This window comes from Macrobrachium rosenbergii, chromosome 3, assembly GCF_040412425.1.
Source record: "Macrobrachium rosenbergii isolate ZJJX-2024 chromosome 3, ASM4041242v1, whole genome shotgun sequence".
Lineage (NCBI taxonomy): Eukaryota > Metazoa > Arthropoda > Malacostraca > Decapoda > Palaemonidae > Macrobrachium > Macrobrachium rosenbergii.
In genome coordinates this window covers 79,607,471-79,635,188 of record NC_089743.1, presented here as the reverse complement: position 1 = coordinate 79,635,188, position 27,718 = coordinate 79,607,471, and the positions used below count along the sequence as shown (strand labels likewise).

At 36.0% G+C, this 27,718-nt stretch overlaps 1 protein-coding gene across 1 annotated transcript in view; it reads right to left on the bottom strand.

The window, feature by feature from the left end:
- LOC136851610 (atrial natriuretic peptide receptor 1-like) overlaps positions 1-27,718 on the bottom strand; it is a 524,376-nt gene that overhangs the window by 261,309 nt on the left and 235,349 nt on the right. Inside the window, exons 13-14 of the mRNA XM_067125948.1 lie at positions 5,988-6,153; positions 5,408-5,563 (exon numbers count right to left, since the gene is read on the bottom strand). Coding sequence (XP_066982049.1) covers positions 5,408-5,563; positions 5,988-6,153 — 322 coding nt within the window. The remainder of the gene's footprint in view (positions 1-5,407; positions 5,564-5,987; positions 6,154-27,718) is intronic.

Below are 27,718 nucleotides of genomic sequence, written 5' to 3'. Positions count from 1 at the left end.
TGACCCATCCCATGAGGAACTATATATAACTCACTTAAAATTCCTACAAGCCCTGTAATGCCATCAGAGTTTCTACAAAGACCTGCACTTCCATCTAAACTTACTACTCAATTCCATTCAAACTTCAAACCTGTTGACTCTATTAAATCTTCCACAAGCCCTGTAACTCCACTGAACTTTCTGCATGGGCTATAAATCCATTAAAAGTTTTTTAAGCCCCATAACCTCAGTAATAGTTGTTCGAGCCTATAACTCCATTAAAGACTGTTTAAGCTTTCTCACTCCATTAAAACTTCTACAAGCCTTATAACTAAGTTAAAATTTCAAGCTCTGCAACTCCATTAAAACACCTACAGTCCATATGGCACCATTAAAACTTCAATCCCTATAACTCCACCTTAACTTTTACATGCCCAATGAACCTTCCGCAAACCCTCCTACTCCACTAAAACTACTTTATTCTAAATAACTCCATTGCATTTTTCTCATGCCCTAAAACTATATTAAAACTTCTACAAGCCCTATGAACTCCAGTAAAACTTCTACATGCCCTGTAACCCATTAAAACTTTACAAGCCCTTTAACTCCATTTAACCTTTTTCAAGTGCTAGATCTTAATTAAAACTTCAAGCCCAATAACTTAATTAAAATTTTAAGCCCTATAACTTAATTAAGGTTTCATGCCCTATAACTTAATTAAAACTTCAAGCCCTATAACTTAAAAATTCAAGCCCTATACCTTAATTAAAACTTCAAGCCCTATAAATTTATTAAATCCTCATAACTCCACGAGTAAAATTCGGAGTCTATAGCTTTACTAGTTTATTTACAACACATTCACACAGGTCAAGGGCTCGCGCGAGCCGCAATGTAGCTTCTGACCTCTGACAGGTGGAAACAGGGATTAAGTACAAGTATTTGTGTTTGTACACAGAGAATATACATACAAAATGGTACAGGCTATTGGACTGAAGGTCATGCATGCATGGTTGGAAAACAGGCAGTGCAATACATACAATAGTAATATTACATAAAATGTGACAGTGATAATATGGAAGATATAAAAAAGTCATATGAGAGGAGTTGTGTATCTTTCGTCCGCAGGTTCCTTGTCACAGGATAATGGCGAACGTGGTGTGTGTGTGTGTGTGTGTGTGTGTGTGTGTGTGTGTGTGTGTTTGTGTGTGTGTGTAGGGTCCACGTGTGGGCGCTACAACCATATCAGAGTAACGGGCCTTTTCTCATTTACTACATTAAGGTTTTATGGCCTTCTTTAAATGTAAAGAGCCATGCTACATTTAATCTCGAAAATTTATTTTCTCAATGATGTTTAATATTCAGCTATATCTAATCTCGAAAGTTTATTTATTCAATAATGTTTGATATTCAAAGTGAAAATAATAAATTGCTGTAATCGGGCAGGTCATCGATACTATATACTTTAATATTTTTTTACTATTACTGTCACAGAAAATTAAAAGTAATGTAATATCAGACTTTGACAGTGATTTATTTAGCAATTTATTAAACCACGATACAAAAAATCCATGAAAATAGTAATGAGAATGAATAATTTTTATTAATAACTCGCAAACTTTAATCAAAACTTCGGTGAACAATCTGTATCGAAATCAACTGTCTTCCCCAAAATCCGAAAAACTGCATTTGCTTTACATAAAAGCAAATAACAAATGCACATACCAGTTTACTAATGTAATAACTCAAATCGTCTAGAACTTAAAGATGCGAATGAACAAACATTATTGCAAAAACCCATTTTAAAGGAAGAATAAAATATAACTGGATCAACAAGCAGAAACTAATGTTGTACATTAAATCACGTAAAATGACATCCAGATCGTTTAAAAACCTCATTAAAGAGAATTAAGCGTTACCATGCTACATGAGGATCATGATATATCAACACAATTAGTTTGATGCAATAAGTATGATATAAGCACGATATAAATGTGTGCAAGTTATTGGGGAAACATGATATTTGCTGCCCAGGAGAGGAGTGTGTTGTGGGCTTAGAAATCTGGGGTTTAAGTCGACGTCCTACCCAAGTGGATAAGAAATTCTATCTAACTTGAATTAAGGTGGTATAGACAAGTGTCAAGATTATAATATTCTACTTTGTCAATAAAGCGTAAGAAACTGGGTGTATTTCATATCTGCAGTCGCCACTCAACAAGTCTAAGGGCTGTTCGCGTGTGTGTGTGTGTGTGTGCGTGTGTGAAGTGGCGGGGGAGGGCAGGGCAAGAACAAGCAACTGGTGTGAGGCTTGCAACGATATCCTCTGCGCCCAACGACGCGTGTAATCGCACGGCTCTCATCTTTTAAATCCGCTCCCATGCTGGCCTGAGTGTTAGGTGGAAAAAGTGGGATATACTTCCAGAGAGAAGGCAGAAAGGTGACCCCAGTGTGAAGAAAATAGAATACAATCTCGAATGGATTACATTTCTCATATTTTGCGGCCACCCCTTGAAGAAAAACGGCATTTAGCTCTAATAAAAGTTCAAGGAACTTTTCCCAACTACCAAGCAGAAGTGAAAGGGTAGAGATGAGACTACCATAAAAAAAAATGTGTCATGTTCTCATCAACTGAAGACATAAGCTACAATTATGAGATCAAACAATCAAACAAAGACAAATATTATCAACAGGCAAAACTCCAATACTCGTTATGCACCATTTTAAGCAGACAATCCCCGATGGATTCATCTCATCAAAATGGCTTCGCCGCTCCTTATGCTAATACGGAAGAAGAGGCAGCATGGAGCGGTCAAGAGCTCTTCTGATTAGAGTGGCGGACGCACTTCACTGAATTTCATTTAATTGCTCCAATTCAGTTAATATCCTCGATGTGATCATTACTGCGCTGTGTTGGTTTTCGGTAATTGCTCGCTTTCGGTGTCAAATATTACAGTATGCTGCTATTACGCAGATCTTATATCTTATTCGTTTTGAAATGGCCTCCCGCAGAAAATATGGATTTAAAAGTTGTCTTAACTGGAATAAAAAAAAAATTGAAAGTAGGACACTACTAAGATTGGGCACCATAAACTGTACATACACTCGATATTTTGATTTACACAAATTCGATATTTTAATTTCACTGAAGTCCTATTAAACTTCCTTCTCCTGGCCTGAAATGAGACCATACTCTCTAAAGATATATCATAATTTATCTCCCAAGCAACAAACGTCGTGGGCCTGTGATGTCATTAAAAAACTTTATATAAATAATGCATTTAAACAAGAGCAACTGATGCAAAATTACAACATAAAACCTTTAATAGTTGAAGCAATATTTTTGAAGACTTCAGCAGTTTAAAGGTACACTACACTTCCATATCTTGAAAGGTCTACTACGATAACTTGAAGGTACATATCGATAGTCTGGCTTTACAATAAGTTTAAATGTACAACATATAACACCACAATTTAGTGTAATAGTAAACATCAAAAGAGTTATATCTGAGCTTCTGCATTTTAAAAGGTACACACATGTTATAAACGTTCACTTTCATAGTTCACGCACAACTTTTGTACGCAACTGTGTTGGTCACGGCAGTATGTTTACATAGCCCGGAACAAAAAGTTAACCGAAATGCAGTCAGTCAGACGTCTGTCTTACGATTTTTATACGATACCTTCTTTATGTGCTTATAGCAGCGGTAGTTATGACGTACCAACCATTTCGCAAATGTAACTGCATTCCTGTGCATTACATAAAGACTTATGAACAAAAGTAAATTTCTTATCATCGAAAAAAAATTGAAGTAGCCAGGCTATATAAAAAAATTCCTCTGGGACCTAAAACGTTTTCAATAACGAAAACAATGGACCAAAAATGTTTTCAGAAATAAAAACATGGGACCAAGATCGTTGACAATAATGAAGACAAATTAATATTTGGGAAATAGTAGTTCAAGAATACCGAACATCATCTGAACACAACTAAAACAAAATATCCGGAGGCACTTAATACCTTTGTACGAAACAATAAAATCATAAAAGTAAACCAAATGCATCAACATTTCATTGTCTAGCCATGAGACTAACACTGGGAACGCAGTCCAAACCAAGACTGGTTTTTAATCGAACTATAAATGAATTTCCCTCCTGAAGTGATATCCAATAATTCAGGAAAACCAGAGAACATCAAAAGAGTTCTGGTGTCTGAATCTCGCTAAGAAAGTAGAAATTCCTTATTAGTGTTCATTTTCGTATCTAGGGTAAATAAATACTAGGAAAACGAGAAATTAGACGTCATTACGGCTTCTGCATAAATAGGTCAAGCAAATGTCATACAGTATACAGTATATGAATTTTTGTTATACACCGTGACATTTGTAGCGGATCTTTTTGTGATCAGAAGTTCCGTTCAGATTATTCGTTATTTTTGGGTGTATACTTCTTCCAAAAATATATAGAGATTTACGAAAGAATTTTTCCATGTGGTAAAATAATTTGGATAATAATCCTTCATATATTTTCGTTTCAGAGATACTGTTATCGTACAAAAACTTAGTCAAAACGTATTTTTAGGCTTCAATACTCTCACAAAACCAAAATGAAGACGACGACGACTTTTATTAAACCTAAATATCAGTGAATGGCACAGTGACTTCTATAATCCCCTAATCCCTTTGTAAATTTAAATGCTTGTTCTTGAAACGAAAAATAGCTTCAGATCAAACATGCAGTGGAATTTTAGAAAAGAAAGCACACTCTTACAGTCAAACGAACTTTCGTAAAAAGCCAAATTCCGTGAACGCGTACACATCTTTAGGAAACGAAAATATATGAAGGATTATTACCCAAATTATTCTAGCAAATTGAAAAATTCTTTCGTAAATCTCTACATATTTTTGGAGGAAGTATACACCCAAAAATAACGAATAATCTGAACAGAACTTCTAATCACAAAAAGAAAGGTTTGAAACAATATTTCTACAGCACGACGAATAATATGGCTAACCTGATTATATATACAAAAACACCACGAAATTACTCATGACGTAAAACCTCTTGTAAACTCAGTATCGTAACGAAACTAAGAAGAAGAAAAAACTGCACGATAATTTTCTATATCCTTAAGAAGATTCCTAGAAGGTCCAAAAACATTTCAGCAACAAAATAAATACGTTTACGACCTATTTCATAACCTCAGAAACATTCTCATAAACTTCGTAATATTAATACGAAAAAAAATCGGAGATTAAAAACCTTGATTAAATTCCAATTTGGCTGATAAATACAAATGATATGCTTCCTAATACGAATGCTTCCCTGCGAAAAACAAGGACAACATAACTACATAAAACCGGAAACGCAGCAATATTTCAATACCCAAATTAATACGTGATACAAGCGTGTTAATTTTAAATCTTGTACTCACGTTGCGGCGACAGATCTTCGTTCTTGACGTAGAAAGCTCCCATCCTGTAGATGATCTCGTGGACGATGATGGCGAAGGAATAGACGTCGGCCTTTTGGGTTCCTTCAGGAGGCGGATTGGGGTTTCTCAGGATTTCAGGTGCCGTCCAGAGTTTTCCTGGAACGGGTAAAAGCTTATGTTTATCAAGACTTTCTCATATGACCAACGCAACATAAGTAGAGAGAGAGAGAGAGAGAGAGAGAGAGAGAGAGAGAGAGAGAGACAGTTACCCTGATGTTATTCAAGCTAATGTCATAGTTCACATTTAAAGCATTTCAAGGAAAATCGACAAATGTGACATGCAATTCTTAAATGTAAAGAATGAGTAGTTCTTTTGAGGAGGTCTTGAAAATCTTTTTACTCTTATAGGTCTTGCGTAATTGTTGCTGTGTAATTTTGATAATCAAAACTAACATAACTAATCCAAGCATAATATAATGATACATGTATTAGTCTGTCATGCCTGACATTATACCTGACAACCACTTTTTAAAAGATATATAAACGAATTCGAACTTAGATTCAAACAGTAAATTCTTACGTCTCCAGTAGGCGTATGAATCCGGGTGGTAGCTTTTGCCTCTGTCGCCCACTTGGTGCAATCCGAAATCTGTGATTTTGAGAACGAAGCGCGAATCCACAACGCAATTACTGGATTTCAAGTTGCCATGAGTGCGTAGCTCACTAGAGTGAAGGAATGCCATGCCCTGTGGAGGTACAAAAAAATGACCGTTGTATAATCGGCTTTCATTGCCTTCATTCCCTCTTGAGTTTGAGTATTAAATGTTTCTTTAGTTTTCACGTCTTGAAATGAGGAATATTTAATTCATCTGTTTGTTTCAATTTTACAATAACCAACAGTAACATCCATAAGCGGACCCTAAAATATCAATGTTTTTCAAGTCACTTAAATTGACTTTGTACCAGGCACGTCATTCATTTAACCTCAACTAATAATATAGACAATTTACGATTACTGGCCAATAAAATTGACAGTGTAGGGTGGCCATAGTTTCCAGTCCTTTGGGTTTAATCTCGCTAAAAGGCAAGCCTGCCAATAAACCCGAAGATAAGCTTATTAAGTCTCTTTTTTTTCTATTAGTGTGATATATGTTCGTTTTATTGACACTTCGATATCAGCTTTTGTTTAAAGACTAAACAAAACAAAAGACAGAACTGGCATGGCGAGTAAGGTTCAGAAATCAAATAGACTGAAGATCCAGTAGAAAGTAAGATTACATACAAATAAAACTATATCTAAAATATTTTGTCGATTTGTGAACAGAGCTTTACGATGAATATGAGGAGTCAGATGGCAGAACAAAGGTAGAAATGACACCACACGGGGAAATTACAAAAGATCCGTATGTAGATAAAAACGATAAAGGAGCGCATAGCGCCCAAGAGAATAGCAGTGATAGTGTCAGATTAAATACAAGAAAGACATGGAAGTCAGAAGTCCTAGAATGAGCTACTGATCTAATTTGGTATAACTCCTAATTAGGCAACTATTTGTGTGTTCTGGAATTGGTCGCGCCTCGTGAGAAGAAAACAATATACTACAACAGAGGCTGAATAATGTGCTGCGAGGAGGGAGATGAATTTGACTTTCTGGTGTCTAGTAATACTATGACCCTACTAGTACAGCTACTGTTGCGGTTGTTGTTGTTTTTGCTAATAATAATTTTTCATATTTCTGTTTTCATAAAGAATGTTACGAAATTTGCTTGTATGTGCAAGAAAGATACGTGACGCGTAATGAATAAGTTGTTTTTAAAATGATAAAAATTTTCCAATATGGATGCTATATCACATGACAACTACAGCACGCCACTTCACAGGCATTTCATTAAACCATACCAGTGGTTATCATCCTGCACAGTACATATTTCATTCGAGTTCTTGATTCTTTTCATTGCAACAATAAGGAAGACATGACACAGCCACCCATCCCCTACAAACGGTTTGCCCGGCCCAAGTGGGGCGGGGTAGGGGAGACATCTACCCTCCTCCTGCAACCTGTTTGTCCGCCCCCACCTAAGGGATCGGGAGGGTAGGGGAGACAGCAGCGCCGGGATCCAGCGCGCTACACGTAATCAAGCTCGTGTATGTATATATATATATATGTATATATATATATATATATATATATATATATATATATATATATATATATAAACGATTACCAAGCAAGTGATGAGTGGCTGAAGCCATTAGTGCGAAAGAACTATCAGTTCATTTCAAGAAATCCACGAATTGGACATCAAAATTTGTACGTAATTGCGTGATAAACCTGAAATATTTTTTCTTGCATATGGAGTGAAGCTACGAAACAGAAGTAAATTAAATTAATGTCTATATTCATGGAGAAAGAATGAAATTGTAATAAAGTTCAATTAAAAAGATTTGAAAACAATTAAGTACTACAACAAACATACACATTATTTGAGAAGTGCCTATTTAATCGTTGTGTGTTTGTTACACAATCAGTTGCTCAAGTAATGATCTCTGACTGAATGGCTAATTTGTATGTTCTTCGAGTAAATGATAGTGATTTTCACCGTTCTTTTATCCTGAGTGGAGAAACTACTTTGAATTTCATATTGTACACCAGCAATTTTTTCCATTTAGCGCATTGCATAAATTCATTTTCCGGTTCGCATTCGGTTCCTGATTTTTTTCTTTTGCATTGGAAGTGATTACTATGTCAAGTTTTAGATGTCAAATTGTATTTTAGAGCATATTTCTGCATGCACGTCCGCCTCTTGGAACCTGTATTTGATTCATGCCTGTTCTAAATAGACTGAAACAGAAATGAATAATAAGAATCTAAGAAAGACCTGAAGGAAGAAACTCTGAATAATTAATATTTGTCCCCGAAAAGAGAATTGACATATATACAGAACCTCTTCCCTTCTTTGCTCGTTGCTCTGCCACCATGTTAAATTGCATATTAGTGAAACATATTTAAATTTTGAACGATCGACGTATTCTAACTGGCGAAGGGCAGCTGCTATTAAGAAAAGCAAAGACGACCGTATAAAAATAAATGCAACCGAAACTGTTGATAATAATAATAATAATAATAATAATAATAATAATAATAATAATAATAATAAAATCCGAGTGGCTCTTGTTGGATCCTCCCCCGGGCGACAGTAGGGGAGACATGACACAGCCACCCACCCCCTGCAAACCGGTTTGCCCGCCCCGGGTATGGGTGGGGTAGGTAGGGGAACGGGAGAGTAGGGAAGACATCCACCCTCCTCCTACAAAACTGTTTGTCCGCCCAGGTGGGGCGGGGTAGGTAGGGGACTGGGAGGGTAGGGGGAGACAGCAGCGCCAGGTTCCAGCGCGCATAGTACCCGCCAACAAACTCGTAATAATAATAATCCAAACGGAAACAGTAGGACATAAACAGACCGTAAAGTAATATTTAAATAAATATAATTCTTGAAAAGCTGCTCATTTGTCTAACCTTGCGACATATAATCATGGATTAAATGCAACTAATCAGTACGTAAATTTGGTGGGAATAAACATATACAATCCATCCGTACATGTCGTGCATTCCTTCACAGTTCATATGTTGCCCCACATTGTACTTAAAATCTGGTAATTGGGTCTGTAAGATAGTTACCCAAGCCAGACATAATAAAAACCACACAATGGCACGCAATATCATCCAGATGACGACACTATAAAAGTTTCGGCACAATCGACAATACTACTTTGGCTCTGTGACCTAAGCTTTCCTCGCTTTCGATACTGGTGTACCTAATAACCTCCCGATTCTAAGTCATGTCACACTAATTGAATTTGAAACCTTTTACAATTTTCATTCTGGCCTGAGAGGAGAGCTGTGAGGATTCACTCTCTTCTCTTCGTTTTCTTTCGTCATTCTGTGTTCGTTAACGCCTCTTTCAATTACCTAGTTCGATTCATTTAGCCTTTAACGAACATAGAATGACGAAAGAAAACGAAGAGCAAAGAGTAACTAAAATAAACGAAAGACCTGGAGCCTATTCTGATTAAATGAGTGCAATCGGGCAAAAAAGAAATTCTCCATGGAAAAAGCAAATATCAGATTTCCTGCAATCAACGCTAACCGGTGAAGAGAAACACAACAATCAAACGATTTTTATAACGATATGTCAACCTTCCTTTACCTCTTCCTGTAATCAGACATCCCCTCCCGGGTGCAAGTGAAAAGCTGCCCCGATGAATTGATTCGGAAAGTATCATGTTTAATACTGAGATTTATCCGTCATCAATACTAGGATGATAACAATGGCTTTCTTCGTAACAATATTACAATACAACAGCTTTGTTAAAAGAATAAGCGGAAATAAACATGAATAATTATAATAGTAACATGGTTTATATTTATATATATATATATATATATATATATATATATATATATATATATATATATTACATATATATACACACATAAATATATATATATATATATATATATATATATAATATATATATATATATATATATATATATATATATATATATATATATATATATATATATATATATATATATATACACACACACTCACACACACACACACACACACATTATATATATATAAAAAGTTATGGTGTCGATTCTAATAATAAAACCTGAATTTACGGGGATTTGCACAAAGGAGTCGATATCAATTTATACCTCCTTAGATGGGTCAGTGATCAAAGTCAGTCTACCATCGTTTCTAAACCAGGCAACGGCTCGGATCCTACCGCTGACGAAACACTTACCAATTATAATGCCCTTTGGGTGTAGGTTACTCCCGAGGTATAGTTAATTGGATATCAAACGATATCTGTGGCTTAATATTTGTGAACATAAAAGTCACGGTATTAACGACACATTCATTCATATATGTACATACACACACACACACACACACACACACACATATATATATATATATATATATATATATATATATATATATATATATATATATATATATATATATTTTGTATTTACGTCTGTTTATGTAGAGAGGCAAAAACACTCAAGTTAGTACACAAACCTTTTAAACAAACAGTCTTAAAAAATCAATCATCCACATCTACTAAGCAGGGCGTTAATGTTTTTCAGAAGCTGGAAATCCATCGCCAGGAGATCAAGCCACTCGTCAACAATATTCGACATCAAGAAGCATGAGAGAAGAGTCCATAAAAAAAAAAATTGAAAAACTCAATACAGAAACTTTTCCAAATAACAACGACCGACTTGCAAAGGGTATGACCTGCAATGAAGGAACAATCGGATTAGTGGAGAGCCTGAGGGCTTACTCCTTGAGACCCTCTCCGAAAGAGCGGTTGCCTAAGAGGGTGAGTCTGTGAGCCGTTCATTAGACAGCCTTTGGCATGGCATTATGAGTCTTCAAAGTTATCCTGGTCAAAGCATCTGTACTCTGCGGAGACGACTGCAATGTTAAGAAAATCAATTCCCACGCCGCCTGATGAAGAGTTTGAGGAATTTATTTCTGGTGATAGAAATTAATTTCTCGCCATATGTGGTTCGGATTCCACAATAAGCTGTAGGTCCCGTTGCTAAGTAACCAATTGGTTCTTAGCCACGTAAAAATAAGTCTAATCCTTCGGGCCAGCCCTAGGAGAGCTGTTAATCAGCTCAGTGGTCTGGTAAAACTAAGGTATACTTAACTTTTTTTAAGAAAACCAAGGGCCCATTTTTCTCTGTCTCGCTGAAATTCACGATGCAAGACTTGGAACAGGATGTATCCTTCTGACAGAAATTATCCAGAGAGAGCCAACATATAATGAGATCCTTATAACACTAACCGTCTCATTTTCTGCAGAAAAACCACCCATCTAATGTACAATTGCAATCAAATTAAATGTGATATCAGTAAACATCCGTTCAGAGAGAGAGAGAGAGAGAGAGAGAGAGAGAGAGAGAGAGAGAGAGAGAGAGAGAGAGAGCGCCATCAAGAATAAAAGAGCGAGAAAATACCAGAAATAATGAAGATGGAATAAATAATGATAATAGTGACAATAAAGGCAACAACTTTGCCCTTGGATCCAATGCAAAACAAGACAGACTGACAACCAAACAGCGTTAGACTAGTTGCATTCAGCAGATTCCTAGTCATGTAGTTATCCAAGAAATTGAGAATGCATACTCAGGCCAAAACCACTACTGTAATACGATAACTATGACGGTAAGATTGTCAATTACGCATAGGAAACAGAGCACAAATCCAAGATGCCAGCAAGATGAAGACAACTTAGTATATACACAGAATCCACTAATTTACAATCATCACATTCAATATTAAACGAAACGTCAAGAAATTTGGCGGCAATTCTTCACATAAAAACTGTGATATCTGGATTATATTTGTGACTGTGAGGAAATACGCACCGCCCCGAGACTATTCAAACAGTTCCGACAGAAAGTAGGTTAGTCCTTTAAAACATTGTCTCATGAAATCCTCACAAAATCACCCTCAATGACAACCATAAACTGATGCACAACGTAAAACTCTGTCGTAACAAAAATTCACGTGGATAATCCGTGTTCTTTCTCTCCCACATAAAAAAGACTTTACTTACCAGTTCTCTCCTACTCAAACTATTACTGTAATCTATTACGCAATTTTATAATGAACTAAGTCTTACCACGTGAACAGTTACGTCCATTCAAGTTCTTACTTTCGACCACTATCCCACTGAAGGCACTGCGAGATTCGAAGGACTTTCGAACCCATGCTCTTATTTCCGTCCTCTTCCAGAAACCAGCAAACTTATTTCTTCCACAGAAAAATTGCTATCACACCGGGTGCTTGCACAAGCAAAACACGCAATAGCGTAAGGTCAGCTTAATCTAACAACAAAAACAGTGAAAAAAAAAAACTACCATTTCATTCACAAAAAAAAACCAAGAGTAATTAAATAACTAAATTACTCTCACTTTCATTAATGGAATTTAATATTCTATTCTCGGCAAATGAAGAATGGCAATCATATAAAAAAGGGGAGAATACTGACAGCAAATTAATGCCAAAACAACAATCTCCAGTTAAAACATAGGCTTGCAGCCTCGTCACTACTGACATAGGCGCAGCGCATCCAAAATAGTTGGAGGACATCGAAAAGGTATTACGCCATTGTGGTTACAAAAAAATCATGTACAATATATCTGGTGAAAACGACTAGCGGATTGATGCAATTAGCACACATCAAAGAGCTGAGCCTTTACGAGATACACTAGGTGGATTTCGATACATAAAGTTACAATAACTGAATTCGCAATGATTAGCCTACTTCACCCAACCTCCCCACTTCTCATCCTCAGAGGGAACCAGAGTTCAAGGGACTTGACGCTGAGTTACTTAAGCAAATCAGATTTGAAGATCTTTTGTTAGAGTTCAAGATATGAAATATCACATGGCATAAAATTTTCAAAAACATGATTGGAGAGTGGAGTTTTCAGTACCACCAAAGAGATGACAAAATAAGAACACAATTAATAACATATATAAATGAAAAGATATATCTCAAATCACCACCAACGAAAAACTAGATTTCGTCAATGGTTTTAAGGGAAAAATGAAGTTAACAGATACTTTCCTTAAGCAAAACCAGATAAGACATACTGAAAATCTACCCAACACAGCTTACATAGCAACAAGCGTCATAACATGACGTTACCTGTAAATGACAGATGACAAGAGGAAGGCAACGAAGCTGGGATTAGAAATAGACGCAGAATAAGACAACACCTGCGCCTCGGCATTAGATTCTTTGCATTCACAAATAAATATTTCAGTCCTTAGGTTTGTTAGCAGGGAGGCATTTTTGCCAACAGGGAATCATGAAATTTCCTGAGATACTCGTCCCCTGTTCTGGTTACATCTTATTCCACAGAGATTTTTATAGTTTCAATTTTTGTAGATTACTAGCGTCACAAAAACAATGACCATCACAGGGGAAAAAAAATAGGCGTTCAATCGCACAAAAACTCGTTTTGTTTTCATCTTTTATGGACGATGCTATCTGTGAAGTAAGTCATCAACGACAGATACTAATACACATACGAAGCTTCGCCAAGCATTTTCCCCAGTAAAAGAAATATCGCTCACACAAAAAAAAAAAAAAAAAGACATTCAACTATCTGGTTAAGAGAACTTAACTCAACGGCAATACGTTTAACCAATTCTAGAAGAAGGGAGGTTGATTTGTTTTGCTGTGCAAAGGCAGTATTGCGACGACCGTCATGGCAACACTTCCACATTACTCTCCCGTCAAAAAATCTTCGGATTGCTCGTTGCAGTTATTTTTATCAACAAAGTTTTGCAGTTCTCTCCTTCCTGTTATTCCGGATTCCTTTAATCCTGCATTTTTCAAAAGGCAGGTCAATCTCTTCCATCTGGCTTAAGTGCTCTCTTTTCCCCTTGTCCTTTTTTCTTGTTCCCATCGGCCCTCAACTATATATAGATACCAGATTGCCATCCAATAAACCTCTGTATTAAAAAGAAGGATAGAAAAGAACCAGTTTGCAAGAGTTACGGATTCCCTTCTGTGACGACACTAAAAGGGTTACGGACACACACAAGATCGCAGCGGATTTCACCTGAGAAATGATTGAAATTCCTTCCAATTAGGGAGATCTCTTCTAACAGCTAACCCCGTGTCGATGGGAAAGGATTTAAAAGGTCCATAATCGAATCTTAGGCTTGAGCTTCAAGTTGGCCCCCCATTTAATTTACAGAATTGCTCAACTTCTATTCATCCTTCCGTCTCTCTCCCGCTCTCATTCTGTATGTGTATAACCCTCCCACTCTTAATCTGCAGGTCTTCTACCACTCAAGCGTTCTCTCTCTCTCTCTCTCTCTCTCTCTCTCTCTCTTCGTAAAGGTTAGATATCTAGTGTAAATATTGTCCTGTATGGCAAACGGTAGCAGGCTCCGACTGTAAAATTTGAAATGAAAAATGAAAGCAAAAATGGAAAACTTTCCAAAATACAGACCGTATTTAATTCAAATAAAGTGTGATTAGAACGTTCAGAAGAAAAAAATCTAACTTCTGGCACCGTAAATGAATAATGGCGTCACTGGACGACAGACATACCTCGTCAATATAGAGGGATAGCATAAATATTTGGTGGCACTAAAGCCAACGGCTAGAAGTGGATACACATTATTAAGGGCGAAACTTCCACAAAAGAAAAATGACCGGGTTCCCTAAAATCAAGAATAAATGAACGACACCGTCCTTATACCACGTGAAGGCATATTTCTCGACCAATTTTAAGTAATAAGGGAGATAACGCAGTGCAACACCTCACATGAAAAAATAAAACTAGAGACTGTCCGTAGTACATTCCTTAGATACTTTTTTTAAAGCACGTCAACTTTGCGACTACTTATTTTTGAGACCCCAAATGACCTGAAACGAGAGGCATTTTTATGAAGAAAAGTCTGAGGAGAGCGCCACCACCCAAACCAGACTCTGTCACACGAAGGGAAAAAGCGGAAGCGAAATGTGGAATTAAAATATCAACGTAATCTCCCAATCTCCACGATGGACGATGGGACAAGCAAGTTACGTCCTGAAGGAAAAAGGATATAGAAGGAAGAGGGGGAAGGTTACATGGGAATCACGGAAATGCAAGGATTACGGACTCTCGAACCTAGAAATTAAAGAAGGCGGGGGAAGGGTTAGGGGGTCCAACAAAATAGCAGAGAGCCATAAGAGCAATGAATTTACATAATTCAAAAGAGTTCTGCCTTCACTCGAAAGTTGAGCCTGAACTAAATCCTCTTTTGCTAAAAAGTCCCTCTGCCATTCTAGTGCTTTAAACCGTTGATTGGTTACCCGGAAAAGCCGAATATGCAAGAAGATTTATCTTTGAAGAGAGAGAGAGAGAGAGAGAGAGAGAGAGAGAGAGAGAGAGAGAGAGAGAGAGAGAGAGAGAGAGAGAGAGAGGGGGGCGGCGAGGTCACGGATGGACAAAAACTACAGTACTGACCAATGCATTTTACTTGAAAATATAAATAGTGGAAGGTGGTCTAAAAATACATATGAAAAAATATAAGCACGATTTCTCTCACTGACATACGCCAAGTATCATGAAAACCTACAAATATACGACAAGGAATTATTATTTAAAGAAAAAAAAAGGTGAAACTACAGAAGAAGACGATTATAAAAACGTTTCTGACATGAAACTTGAAAACAATATGTGACATGAAAGATTTACACTCCTTGAAAATATGAAAGGTGGTGATGCGAATAACGTGCATAGTTCATGTGTAAATGAAAAAAGTTATTCCTATATTGCTTTCAGCGTTCTGAAGTTCGAGCCAGTCCTTAACTGTCAAAAGCAATTTCCCGTCTGTCAGTCAGCGTGACGGGATCAGGGTTGAAGATGGCTGGTGCAAGAGATATTATTGAGGTATCAGTTGAGACTTACCTCCCTCCACTTTCAACTTTTATATGAAAGGCTGTCACAAATTTATAAAAAAAATAATAAATATACTGCATGAGAGAATAATGGTGCATCCTTGAAGCTTTTCTAACGCGAAACATGAGAGCTCTGCGCATAACCTGTGCCAAATCCTCTTTACCGGGACTGCACACCACATGCGTCTGGGGAGGCGAGCAACTCCCTGGAAAATCCATCAAAAACACAACCTCTCGGAAAAACCCAAAAAGGAACAGAAATACTTCGACGATTCATTTATAAAACATTAAATTTATCAGAGCTTCAGACGTCGCCTTTACTATTCGCGGAACTCATCTCTGGGAGAAGAAGCACAACCAGGAAATGTTTCAAACAAGCATTTTCCTTTCCAGGAAAGAAAGAGAACAACATCCTGCTTCGAGAGAAACGCGGCAGCTGTTGGCTAAAACAGTTCGATTTTACACAGGTCAAAAAGAGGTTAAGTAAACATCAACAAACTTCTTAACACTGATCTAAATTATTAACTTTACAACCTGTATGTGAAAGAGAGAGAGACTAGTTGCAAACTTACATTTGAATCGTGACATAACACAGAACAGCAAAATAACTTGCCACAAGTTGCCACAAAAATTTTTACACAATATATATATATATATATATATATATATATATATATATATATATATATATATATATATATATATATATATATAATATATATGTATATATATATATATATATGTATATATATATATATATATATATATATATATATATATATATATATATATATATATATATATACTAGCTGACCAACCCGGCTGCCCGGAAGCTCTGAAAGACAGGCTACGTGTATGGGGAGGTAAGGGAAGGGGAAGGGGAGGAGGGAAGAGGGAAGGAGGAAAGGAGGAGAGTGGGAGAAGGGAAGGGAAAGGGAGGGGAAGGGAAGGGGAAGGAAAAGGGGAGGGGAAGGAAAAGGGGAAGGGAAGGAGAAGGGGAGGGGATGGGAGGGGGAATGGGTGGGAGAGGGTGAGGGAATGGAGAGAAGGAAGGGAAAGGGGGAGATAGAGGGGAGAGGGAGGGAAAAAGGAAGAGGGATGGAGGAGGTGGAATTGGGAGGGTGAGGGGAAGATAGAGGGGGAGGAAAGGGGAAGGGCAAGTTATATTCCTGTATTAGAAGAGAATAAAAATCATCTCCACTAAACAAAGACAACAAACAAAAAGTGTTGTATTTGTGCTCAGGTGTATCTATGTGCTTGTGTTTGGGAGGATGGGGAGAAGGCCTGTCTTCCTTTCAACAATAGACGGACTTTTTGTCGATTGCATGAAATGCACTGCATGGCAAAGCAGAGTAGAATCGTGAAGGATCTGTCTTCAGCGGATTGCATGAATTCGTGGTGGCTTCAGTGCATGTGAATGTACTGCTGACTCACTACCATACTAAACTTCAGAAACTCAGGGAAAAAATGGAAGTGTGATCATTAGACCTAGTAGTTGATATTGAAATGGTGGACTTATTTTTATAGCATGTGATTATATAAATATTTGTTTCTTTTCTGTTTATGGTTGTGCTGACGCTTGGACTGACAGTTCTAAATTTTTCATGTGGACGTTCCTCCATCAAACAATCGTGGGTGGACTGACAGGTAAGCCTTATCTGGAATACCTGTCCTTAGGTATGTAGTGAAGTGTTGTTGCTAATACGCCCGATAATTATTATTATTCCAAACCTCATTTAAACCGACTTTATAACGAAATACATCCTAGTAACACTACGAAGTAATGGCTATAACGAATTCCGAAGGCAAAAACGAAGAAGAAACGATCAAATTAAAGAAGATATTCGCATTTGAACAAACAAAAAATTAGGAAATACTGCCATTGTACATTTTGCTAGTCGCGTTGAGCTAGCAGCTATTATGCATCCGTGAATGAGGAAGACGAATGGCATGTGTATGTGTTTAGGGAAAAAGTCTTTGAACCTGCTGGTATGGGTTCATTGCTTTATAGCTATGAAATATGGTTTGCAACGAAGCCAAAAATATTTAATTTAGTAATACAATCAAGCAGTGAGGTATATGTCAGACTTTAGAGCTAATACAATTGAGGAAATTCGCATTTGAACGAATAAATAAAAAGGAAACCTGGTATACCTTGTACTTCGGGCTTAGCCAGCAGCTACTATTCATGTTTGTATGGGGAAGGCGCTCTCGGCTCCTGTTACTACAGAAAGTGGATCTCTACTTATGGAAATTATCGATATAGGTTTTCAATGCTGATTTTATCGAGGTAATTAACATATTTTATATTAATAATGATCATAAATCATGACCAAATTCACGTAAATTCTGATAAAAAACTGATGTTATAAGGGATTTATTGTTGCAGGTTAATCATACGTCTGACAACACCTGGAAGAAAACCTGGAGCGCTCAGGCGAAAAATTACCATGAACCCATAATGCACCTGACGGATAACCTGATGGAAATGGGAAAAACGAAAATTTCATTCCATTATGTGTTCTAACTTTCCTGGGTCTGTCAAGTGGTTTGGGTTTCTATAGCACACACACATACAAACATTCCTTTATCCTGTATATATATATATATATATATATATATATATATATATATATATATATATATATATATATATATATGTATGTATGTATGTATATGTATGTATGTATGTGAGTGTGTGTTTCATGGGACTAGTGTTGTATTAACTTTTGAAACTGGATTTAAGTTTGGCATGAACATAAAAAAATGTTTAAAGGGATGTTCAGACTTTTAAAGTAACTTTTGAGACTGAGTTGTAACCTAGGTCTAAAGACTTGTATTAAAATTTGAAAACGAACTTCAAGAGACGCCTAAACGCCATGGCTCTCGCAAAGTAATATTACGTTCACTAAGTTATATTAGACATTTGTTTTCACTTGACAATGATAGCCTACACCACACGAGAACTTATTTAATTCCAATTTCCATGAAATGTGAACCAAATCTTATGAATATTTTATAATATCGAAGACAATAAAAAAAATCTAGTGCAGAATATGTCATGACCAATATGGTTGACATTTTATTATTTTACCTTTCCCTCAATAAACAATCAAGCATCACCTAGTACATTGTCAATTTTGGTTACATTTATTTTTCAAAATCTTATTAAAAATACTTCGAAACTTATAACCAATTTACAATCCACACATAATACTAAACAAGGAAATAATAAGAATGTAAAATAAGGCAAAGGAAAATACGAATTTCATATGCCTACTCTTACTACTGGCAAAAGGTTATGGCAGTGAACTTTTATTTATTAACGGCAGGCAGAAATGACTGACTTTCCAAATAACAATAGAAATCTGACCTAAAAATGGCACACACTTTCACATGGCCTTTAAATCGCTTTTTTATATGCCATACAGGAAAAAGAATTATAAAGCAGATAGTGTCTATTTAAGATGAAAAATAAGTAGCTAGTGAACTTCACATATACTTATGAAAGGTTAAAAAACACATCATAAGGTTAAAAAACATAGCTTTAAAAGCTAAATCTATTTTTAAAATAGAAAATGTTATTTTCAGTATTATTCTTTGAAATGAAAAATTAGGGTTCAAGACGATACCATAAAACGAAAAGTGAGTCTACAAAATACATGCAACGTTGACAACTTTGCAAACATTTCATCTACCTTTTAAGCATGCTATAGCGATATTTCAGTAGTCTGAGAAATAAAATGTAAGATCAGCTCTTGTACAAAGGAAATCACTTAAAAAATTAAGTTAAATTTCCTAAATTCAATCAACTAACCTCCATAATTGCTTGATTCTTTATTACAATAGTGAATTTACACACACACACATATATATACCAGTATATATATATATATATATATATATATATATATATATATATATATATAAATATATATATATATATATATATATATATATATATATATATATATATATATATATATATATATATATATATATAACTACATACATACATATATATATATACACACACATATATATATATTATATATATAATATATACAAATATATGCGTGTGTGTATATATATGTATATAGATATACACACACACATATACAGTATATATATATATATATATATATATATATATATACATATACTGTATATATAAATATAATTATCTGGGTTTTACAATCTTGGAATGAATCAGGAACAATATGATAATTTGATTTTCTATGATGCATTGCCTTTCTCTCTTACAGGCGACAGTTATTAGTGTATATAAGAAACGAATGAAAAATCAGTTGAACCCTCCGTATAATCATTACCTGTTGAATACAGCGCCTTTTTTTGTGCAGTATGTTGTGGGAAGTGAACTTTTTTCATAAAATAAAAGTTACGATCATTTTAATTAATAAAGAATAAATAATAATAAAGAAAAAAAAATAATAATGAATTATTTCCCGAAGCTTTTCTTGCGCGGCCTAGGATTTATTCCACGAGCACAATCGTTACAAAGAGAACGACCATGAACACCAAAGTGAACACCATCTGCACCTGACGTCTTTCCGCCCTTCAGCTCCGTGATATTCCCACAAAGAGAGGGATCAAAGGTATAATAAGACTCGGGTAGAGAAATTGAATTCCGTATCTGACTAACATACGTCTTAAAATTCTCTCTCTTTCTCTCTCTCTCTCTCTCTCTCTCTCACACACACACATAAACATATATGTAAATATATATATATATATATATATATATATATATATATATATATATATATATATATATATATATATATATATATATATATATACATATATGTACATATATGTACATATATATATATATATATATATATATATATATATATATATATATATATATATATATATATATATTATATATATATATGTAAGTTTACAGTAATATTTAAATATATGCAATTCTTCAACCGCTTGTTCACTTTTCTAACATTGCGATATAACATCATGTTTAAATGGCGCTAATGGGAAAAAGTATATACAATTCATCCACACATTCCATGCCTTCATTCATACTTCTTATATTGCCCCATACTCTATTTAAAATCTGGTAACTGGGTCTGTAAGATAGTTACCCAAGCCGGATATAATAAAAACCACACAATGGCATGCAATATCATCCAGATGACGACACTATAAAAGTTTCGGCACAATCGACAATACCACTTTGACAGTGTGACCTAGACTTTCCTCGCTTTCAATACTGGGATACCTAATAACCTCCCGATTCTAGGTCACGTCACACTAATTGAATTTGAAACCTTTTACAATTTTCATTCTGGCCCGAGAGAGCTGCGAGGATTCAAGCACGGCTAATTGAAAAAGGCGATAGCGAACACAGAATAACGACCGGAAACCCGAGAACAGGTGACTAAAATAAAAGAAAGAGGAACAACAGGCAAACGATTGTTCTTCACGATATGCCTTCCTTCATGACCACTTCATGCAATCACAAATCCTTTCTTGGGTGCTTTTGGATGTTGCCCTGATGAGCGGATTCGGAAAACATCATAATTGATGTTTAGATATGATGCATTTATCCTTCATCAATATTAAGGTGATAACAAGGGCTTTCTTCTTCGTAACAATATCAATATGGAACAGCTAATAAAACCATTGATAAGAATAAGCATAAAATAAAAATAATTATACTAGTAATATAAGTTATGGATATGGACTGCACAATCAACGACAACGGCAACACCATTAATATATATATATATATATATATATATATATATATATATATATATATATATATATATATATATATATATATATATATATATGGTTGAGGTAAGTTGATATCAATTCTATGTACAAATCATAAATTTGACGGGCATATGTACAGCGGAGTCGATATCAACTTATACCTCTCTTGATGGCTAAGTGGTCAAAGTAACTGACTATCTTCCTTTCTAAACCAGGCAACGGTTCGAATCCAGCCAGTAACGAATACTGTATGTTCCCTTCGGTATAAGTTATTCCCCAGTTATGGTGAACTGGATTTCAAACGATACCTGTCGCTTAATATTTGAGAACAAAAAAATTGACTCATGTATAAGTGACAAAAATTCATATACATACGCACGCACGCACACACACACACACATATATATATATACGTACATATTTAAATGTACATCTGTGCAGAGACGAAAAAAAGTCATCTTTTACTTCGGAACACAAACATTTTAGAATGATGATCCTGTAAAAAATCAACCGTTCATGTCCAAATGAGCAGGGCATTAATGCTGTGCAGCAGCTGGAAACCCATCAACAAAGAACTACAGGAGATCCAGCCACTCTTCACCAATATTCGACATCAAGAAGATGAGAGAAGAGTCCGCTTAAAAAAAAAAATGGAAAAACTCAGTACGAAAACTGTTACAAATAACGAGGACCGACGAGTGAAATCTATACCACCTTGCAAAGGGTATGGCCTGCAAGGAAGGAACAATCCGATCAAGAAGGGCCAGAGCGTTTATCCCTTGAGACCTCTGTGAAAGAGCGGTTACCCTAGAGGGTGAGTCAGCGAGCCCTTCCTTAGACAGTCTTAGGCATGGCATTGTGAGTCTTGGACGTTATAATGGCCAAATCACTTATACTCTGCGAAAACGGCTGCAATATATGGAAACCAAGGAACCGTTTTCCAACATCTAATTAAAATTCACAATATAAGGGTGAATCATAGAAGGAAATTATCCACAGACAGTCAACAAACAATTAGCTCTTTATAGAACTAACCGTCTCAATTTCTACAGGAAACCCACCAACTAAATGAATTTCACCTGTATTAATGGAATTTAATATTCTCCTGTCGACAAGTGAAGAGAGGAAATCACATAAAAAAAGAAGAGACTACTGACAAAGAACCCATATCAAAAGAGCATCAATTTTCATTTACAAGAAGGGTTTGCAACCCCAACACTATTGACATAGGCACAACGTATCCAAAAAAAAGTGTGAGGCCATCGAAAAGGTAAGACGTCATTGTAGCTACAAAAAATCATATACAGTATATCTGGTAAAAACGACTAGCAGACTGATGCAATTAGCCCACACCGAAGAGCCAAGCCTTTACGAAATACACTAGGCGGATTTCGATGGATTAAGTTGCAATAATTGAATTCGCAATGATTAGCCTACTTCACCCAACCTCTCCACTTCTCATCCTCATTGGGAACCAGAGTTCAAGGGGCTTAACGCTGAGTTACTTAAGCAAATCGGATAGGAAGATCTTTTAATAGACTTCAGAAAGACATAAAATATTACATGGCATAAAATTTTCATATACAGAATCGGGATGATGGAGAGTGGAGTTTTCACATCCACCAAAAAATGAAGAAATTACACAGACAATAATATATACATATATAAATATAAAGATATATTTCAAGTCATCACCAATGACAATCTAGATTTCATAAAGAGTGTTAACGGGGGAAGAAAAGGAATTACAGATGTCTTCAAGAACTGCAAAACAATATAAGACATACTGTACTGTAAATCTACGAAGCACAAGAGACGGAGCAACAGACGTCATGACGTTTCCTGCAAATGACAGATGACCAGGGGAAGATGATGACGCTGGAGTTAGAAAAAAGACGCGGAATAAAAGAAAAGATGACACGTGTCAGATTCTTCACATCTACAAATAAATAATTAATTTCAATCCGTAGGCGTGTTTCCTGGGAGTCTTTTTTATCACCAGAAAATCATGAAATTATAATACAGTGATGTTGGTTAAATCTTATTCATACATAGTTTTATTGTTCCAATTTATAAAAATTACCAGTCACAAAAACACTGGTCATCACAGAAAAACAAATAGCGCTTAATCAACTAAAACCTCGTTCTATTTTCATCTTTTATGGACACTGACATCAGTGAAACAATGGTCATCAACAAATGCAGTTACAAAGATTTGCCAAGCACCTCCCTCAGTACAAGAGGTTTAATTCACTAATCTTAAAAATCATTCACCTATCTGGTTAAGAAAACATACGTCAAAGGCAACGTGTTACTAGCGATGCACCGGAACCAGTATATCAAGTTCCGGCCAGAACCGGAACTAGAAAACAGTACTAAAGTAAATAAATAAATAAATAAATATATATGTATATATATATATTTATAAATATATATATATATATATATATATATATATATATATATATATATATATATATATATATATATATATATATATTAGAGAGAGAGAGAGAGAGAGAGAGAGAGAGAGAGAGAGAGAGAGAGAGAGAGAGAGATTATTTTGTTCATTTATCAATTTTTTGTATTACACGCCAAAAGAACTCTCTTGCCCACCGTATCAAGATTAGAAATAAATGCAAAGAGTTAGAGTTGAGAAATGTAAGCCTTATGATAACTGCTTAGATGTAAAAGAAAAGTTCCGGTTCAGGACGGTTATTTCATGATATTTCCGGCCGGAACCGGAACTCGTTAAAATTTGAGGTTCCGGCCGGAAGTAACCGGCTGGAACTAAGTTCCGGCGCACCTCTAGTGTTAACCAATTCCACAAGAGAGGCTTACTTCCTTCCCTGTGCAAGGGCAATGTTGCAACGACCTTTAAGGCATCACTTCTGCATGGCTTTCCCATCAAAAACTCTCCAGGATTACTCGTTGCAGTTTGTTTTTATCGGCAAAGTTTTGCAGTTCTCTCCCTCCTTTTATTCCGGATTCGTTTAATACTGCATTTTTCAAAAGGCAGGTCAATCGCTTCCTTCTGGCTTAAATGCTCTCTTTTCCCCTTGTCCTTTTTCTCGTTCCCTTCGGGCCTCAACTGTACTGTATATAGATATCAGATTGCCATCGAATAAACCTATGAATTAAATAACAAGGAAGGATAGAAAAGAACCAGTTTGCAAGAGTTACGGATTCCCGTCTGTGACGACACTAAAGGGATCAAGGACACACAAGATCGCAGCGGATTTCGCCTGAGAAATGATTGAAATTCCTTCCAATTAGGGAGATCTCTTCTAACAGCTACCCCCGTGTCGATGGGAAAGGATTTAAAAGGTCCATAATCGAATCTTAGGCTTGAGCTGCAAGTTGGCCCCCCCATTTAATCTACAGATTTGCTCAAACTCTATTCATCCTTCCATTCCTCTCCCGCTCTCATTCTGTATGTATATATCCCTCCCAATCTTAATCTGCAGGTCTTCTCCTACCACTCAAGGCCCCGCCCCTCTCTCTCTCTCTCTCTCTCTCTCTTAGCAAAGGTTAGATATCTTGTGTAAATATTGTCCTGTATGGGAAACTGCCAGCAGGCTCCCACTATAATTTAAAATGGAAAATAAAAGCAAAAATAGAAAGGTTTCTAAAACACAGAACATTTGAATTCAAGTAAATGTGGCTAAGACGTTCAGACGACAAATATCAAACTTCCGGAAGCGTACAAAAATAATGATGTCAATGGACGACAGATATACATCGTCAGTATAGAGGGATAGTAAAAATGTTTGGCGGCACTACAGACAATGGTAGTTAATTACTCTGGCTGGAAGCTGACACACATCACACAGGTCGAAACTTTCATAAGGATGAAACAAAAGAAAATTTTTTTGTTCCTTAAAATCAAGAATAATAAGGGATGGAGCACAGTGCAACATCCCACTCGCAAGGGTGAAACTAGAAACTCCCAGTTTATGATTTTTTTTTTTTAAGAGAATTCAAATTTGGAATTGCTCATTTTCAAGATCCTGAATGACATGAAGCAGGAAGCATCATTTAATGAGAAGTCTGAGGAGGGCAGCACCACACAAACCAGACCCTGTCACAAGAAGGAAAAAAGTGACAGCGAAAAGTGGAATTAAAAATCAATGTACTTCTCCTTACCTCAACGATGGACAGCGGGTAAGTTAAGGCCTGAAGGAAAAAGGAAAAAGAAGAATGGGGAAGGAAATCACGGAATTTCGAACGTAGAGACTAAAGGGAAGTGAGGGGGGAGGGGGTGTTAGAGGCATCGATCAAAGTAGAGGAGAGCCTTAGGAGCAATGAACTTAAATAATTCAAAAGAGTTCTCCCTTCACTCGATAAAGACTGAGCGTAACGACTCAACATAGAGCGAAAATTGAGTTTGAACTAAATCCTCTTTTGTTAAAAACTCCCGCTGCCATTCTAGTGCTTTCACCCGTTGATTGGTTACCTGGAAAAGCCGAATACACTAGAAGATTTTACCTTTGAAGAGAGAGAGAGAGAGAGAGAGAGAGAGAGAGAGAGAGAGAGAGAGAGAGAGAGAGAGAGAGAGGTCACGGATAGACTAAAGTAGTGAGCAATGCATTTTACTCAAAATTATAAATAGTGGTACCAGGTCTAAAAATAGATATGAAAAAATATATGCAAGATTTTTCTGAATGACGTACGTTAAGTATTATGATGACATACATATATACGACAGGGAATCACTTTATAAAAAAAGGTGAAACTGCAGACAAAAAAAAGATTATAAAAAACAACGTTTCTGACACGAAACTAAAAGCCAAAAAGTGACATGAAATATTTAAACCTCAGGAAAATATAAAAGGTGTAGATGCGAATACCATGAATAGTTCATGTGTCAAAGTAAAAACTTATTCCTACAAGTGCAGTGGTCGCTACCTTTGTTTGCAGTGTTTTGAAGTTCGAGCTAGTCCTGAGGTGAACATAACCTTGTTAAATGGCAGGACCAATTTTCATTCTGCCAGTCAGGGCGACGAGATGCGGGTTGAGTTGAGTGGGAGCAAGGGACACTGTTTAAGTATAATTTGAGACTTTGCTACCGCCACCTTCAAATTTTGTATGAGAGAAACATTGTCACAAAAGTTACAGAAAATAATAAATATACTGCCTAAGAGAATAATGGGGAACCCTTGATGCTTTTCTAACGCGAATCAAAAGAACTAACCTGCGCCAAATTCTCTTTGCCGGAACTGCACTACATGCGCCATGGGAGGCGAGCAACTCCCTGGAAAATCCATCAAAAACACAACTTCTCGGAAAGCCAAAAAGGAACAGAAATACTTCGACGATTCATTTATAAAACATTATTAAAGTTATCAGAAATTCAGACGTCGTCTTCTCTATTCGCGGAACTTCCCTCTGGGAGAAAAAGCACCACCAGGAAATGTTTCAAATAAGCATTTTCCTTTCCGGGATAGAAAGAAAGAGAACAACATCCAGCTTCGAGAGAAACTCGGCAGCTGCTGGCTGAAACAGTTCGAATTTACACAGGTCAAGGAGAGGTTAAGTAAATATCAAGCAACTTTTCAATACTGATTTGAATGATTAACTTTACAATCGGCAGGTGAAAGAGAGACAGACTAGATGCAAACTTACATTTGAACCGTGAGATAACATAGTACAGCAGAAGTCTAATTTACCACAGAACAGTTTTACATTATATATTATATATATATATATATATATATATATATATATATATATATATATATATATATATATATATATATATATATATATATATATATAGATATATATATATATATATATATATATATATGTACATACACATGTATATATACATATGTATGTATGTATGTGTACATACATTATTTGTGTGTGCGCGCGCGCGAGAGGGCGCGCGAGCGGTGTGTAATGGGGGGGGGGGGGAGGAGAATTCGCGAGAGGTCGACAGAGTAACAACAAATTGGTTCCTAGGGATCTCTAAAAATCACACTATTGTAAAAGATTCAAGAGAGGCCTGACTATTTTATTTCTTAAACTGATTTCAAGAGACTCCTATGGT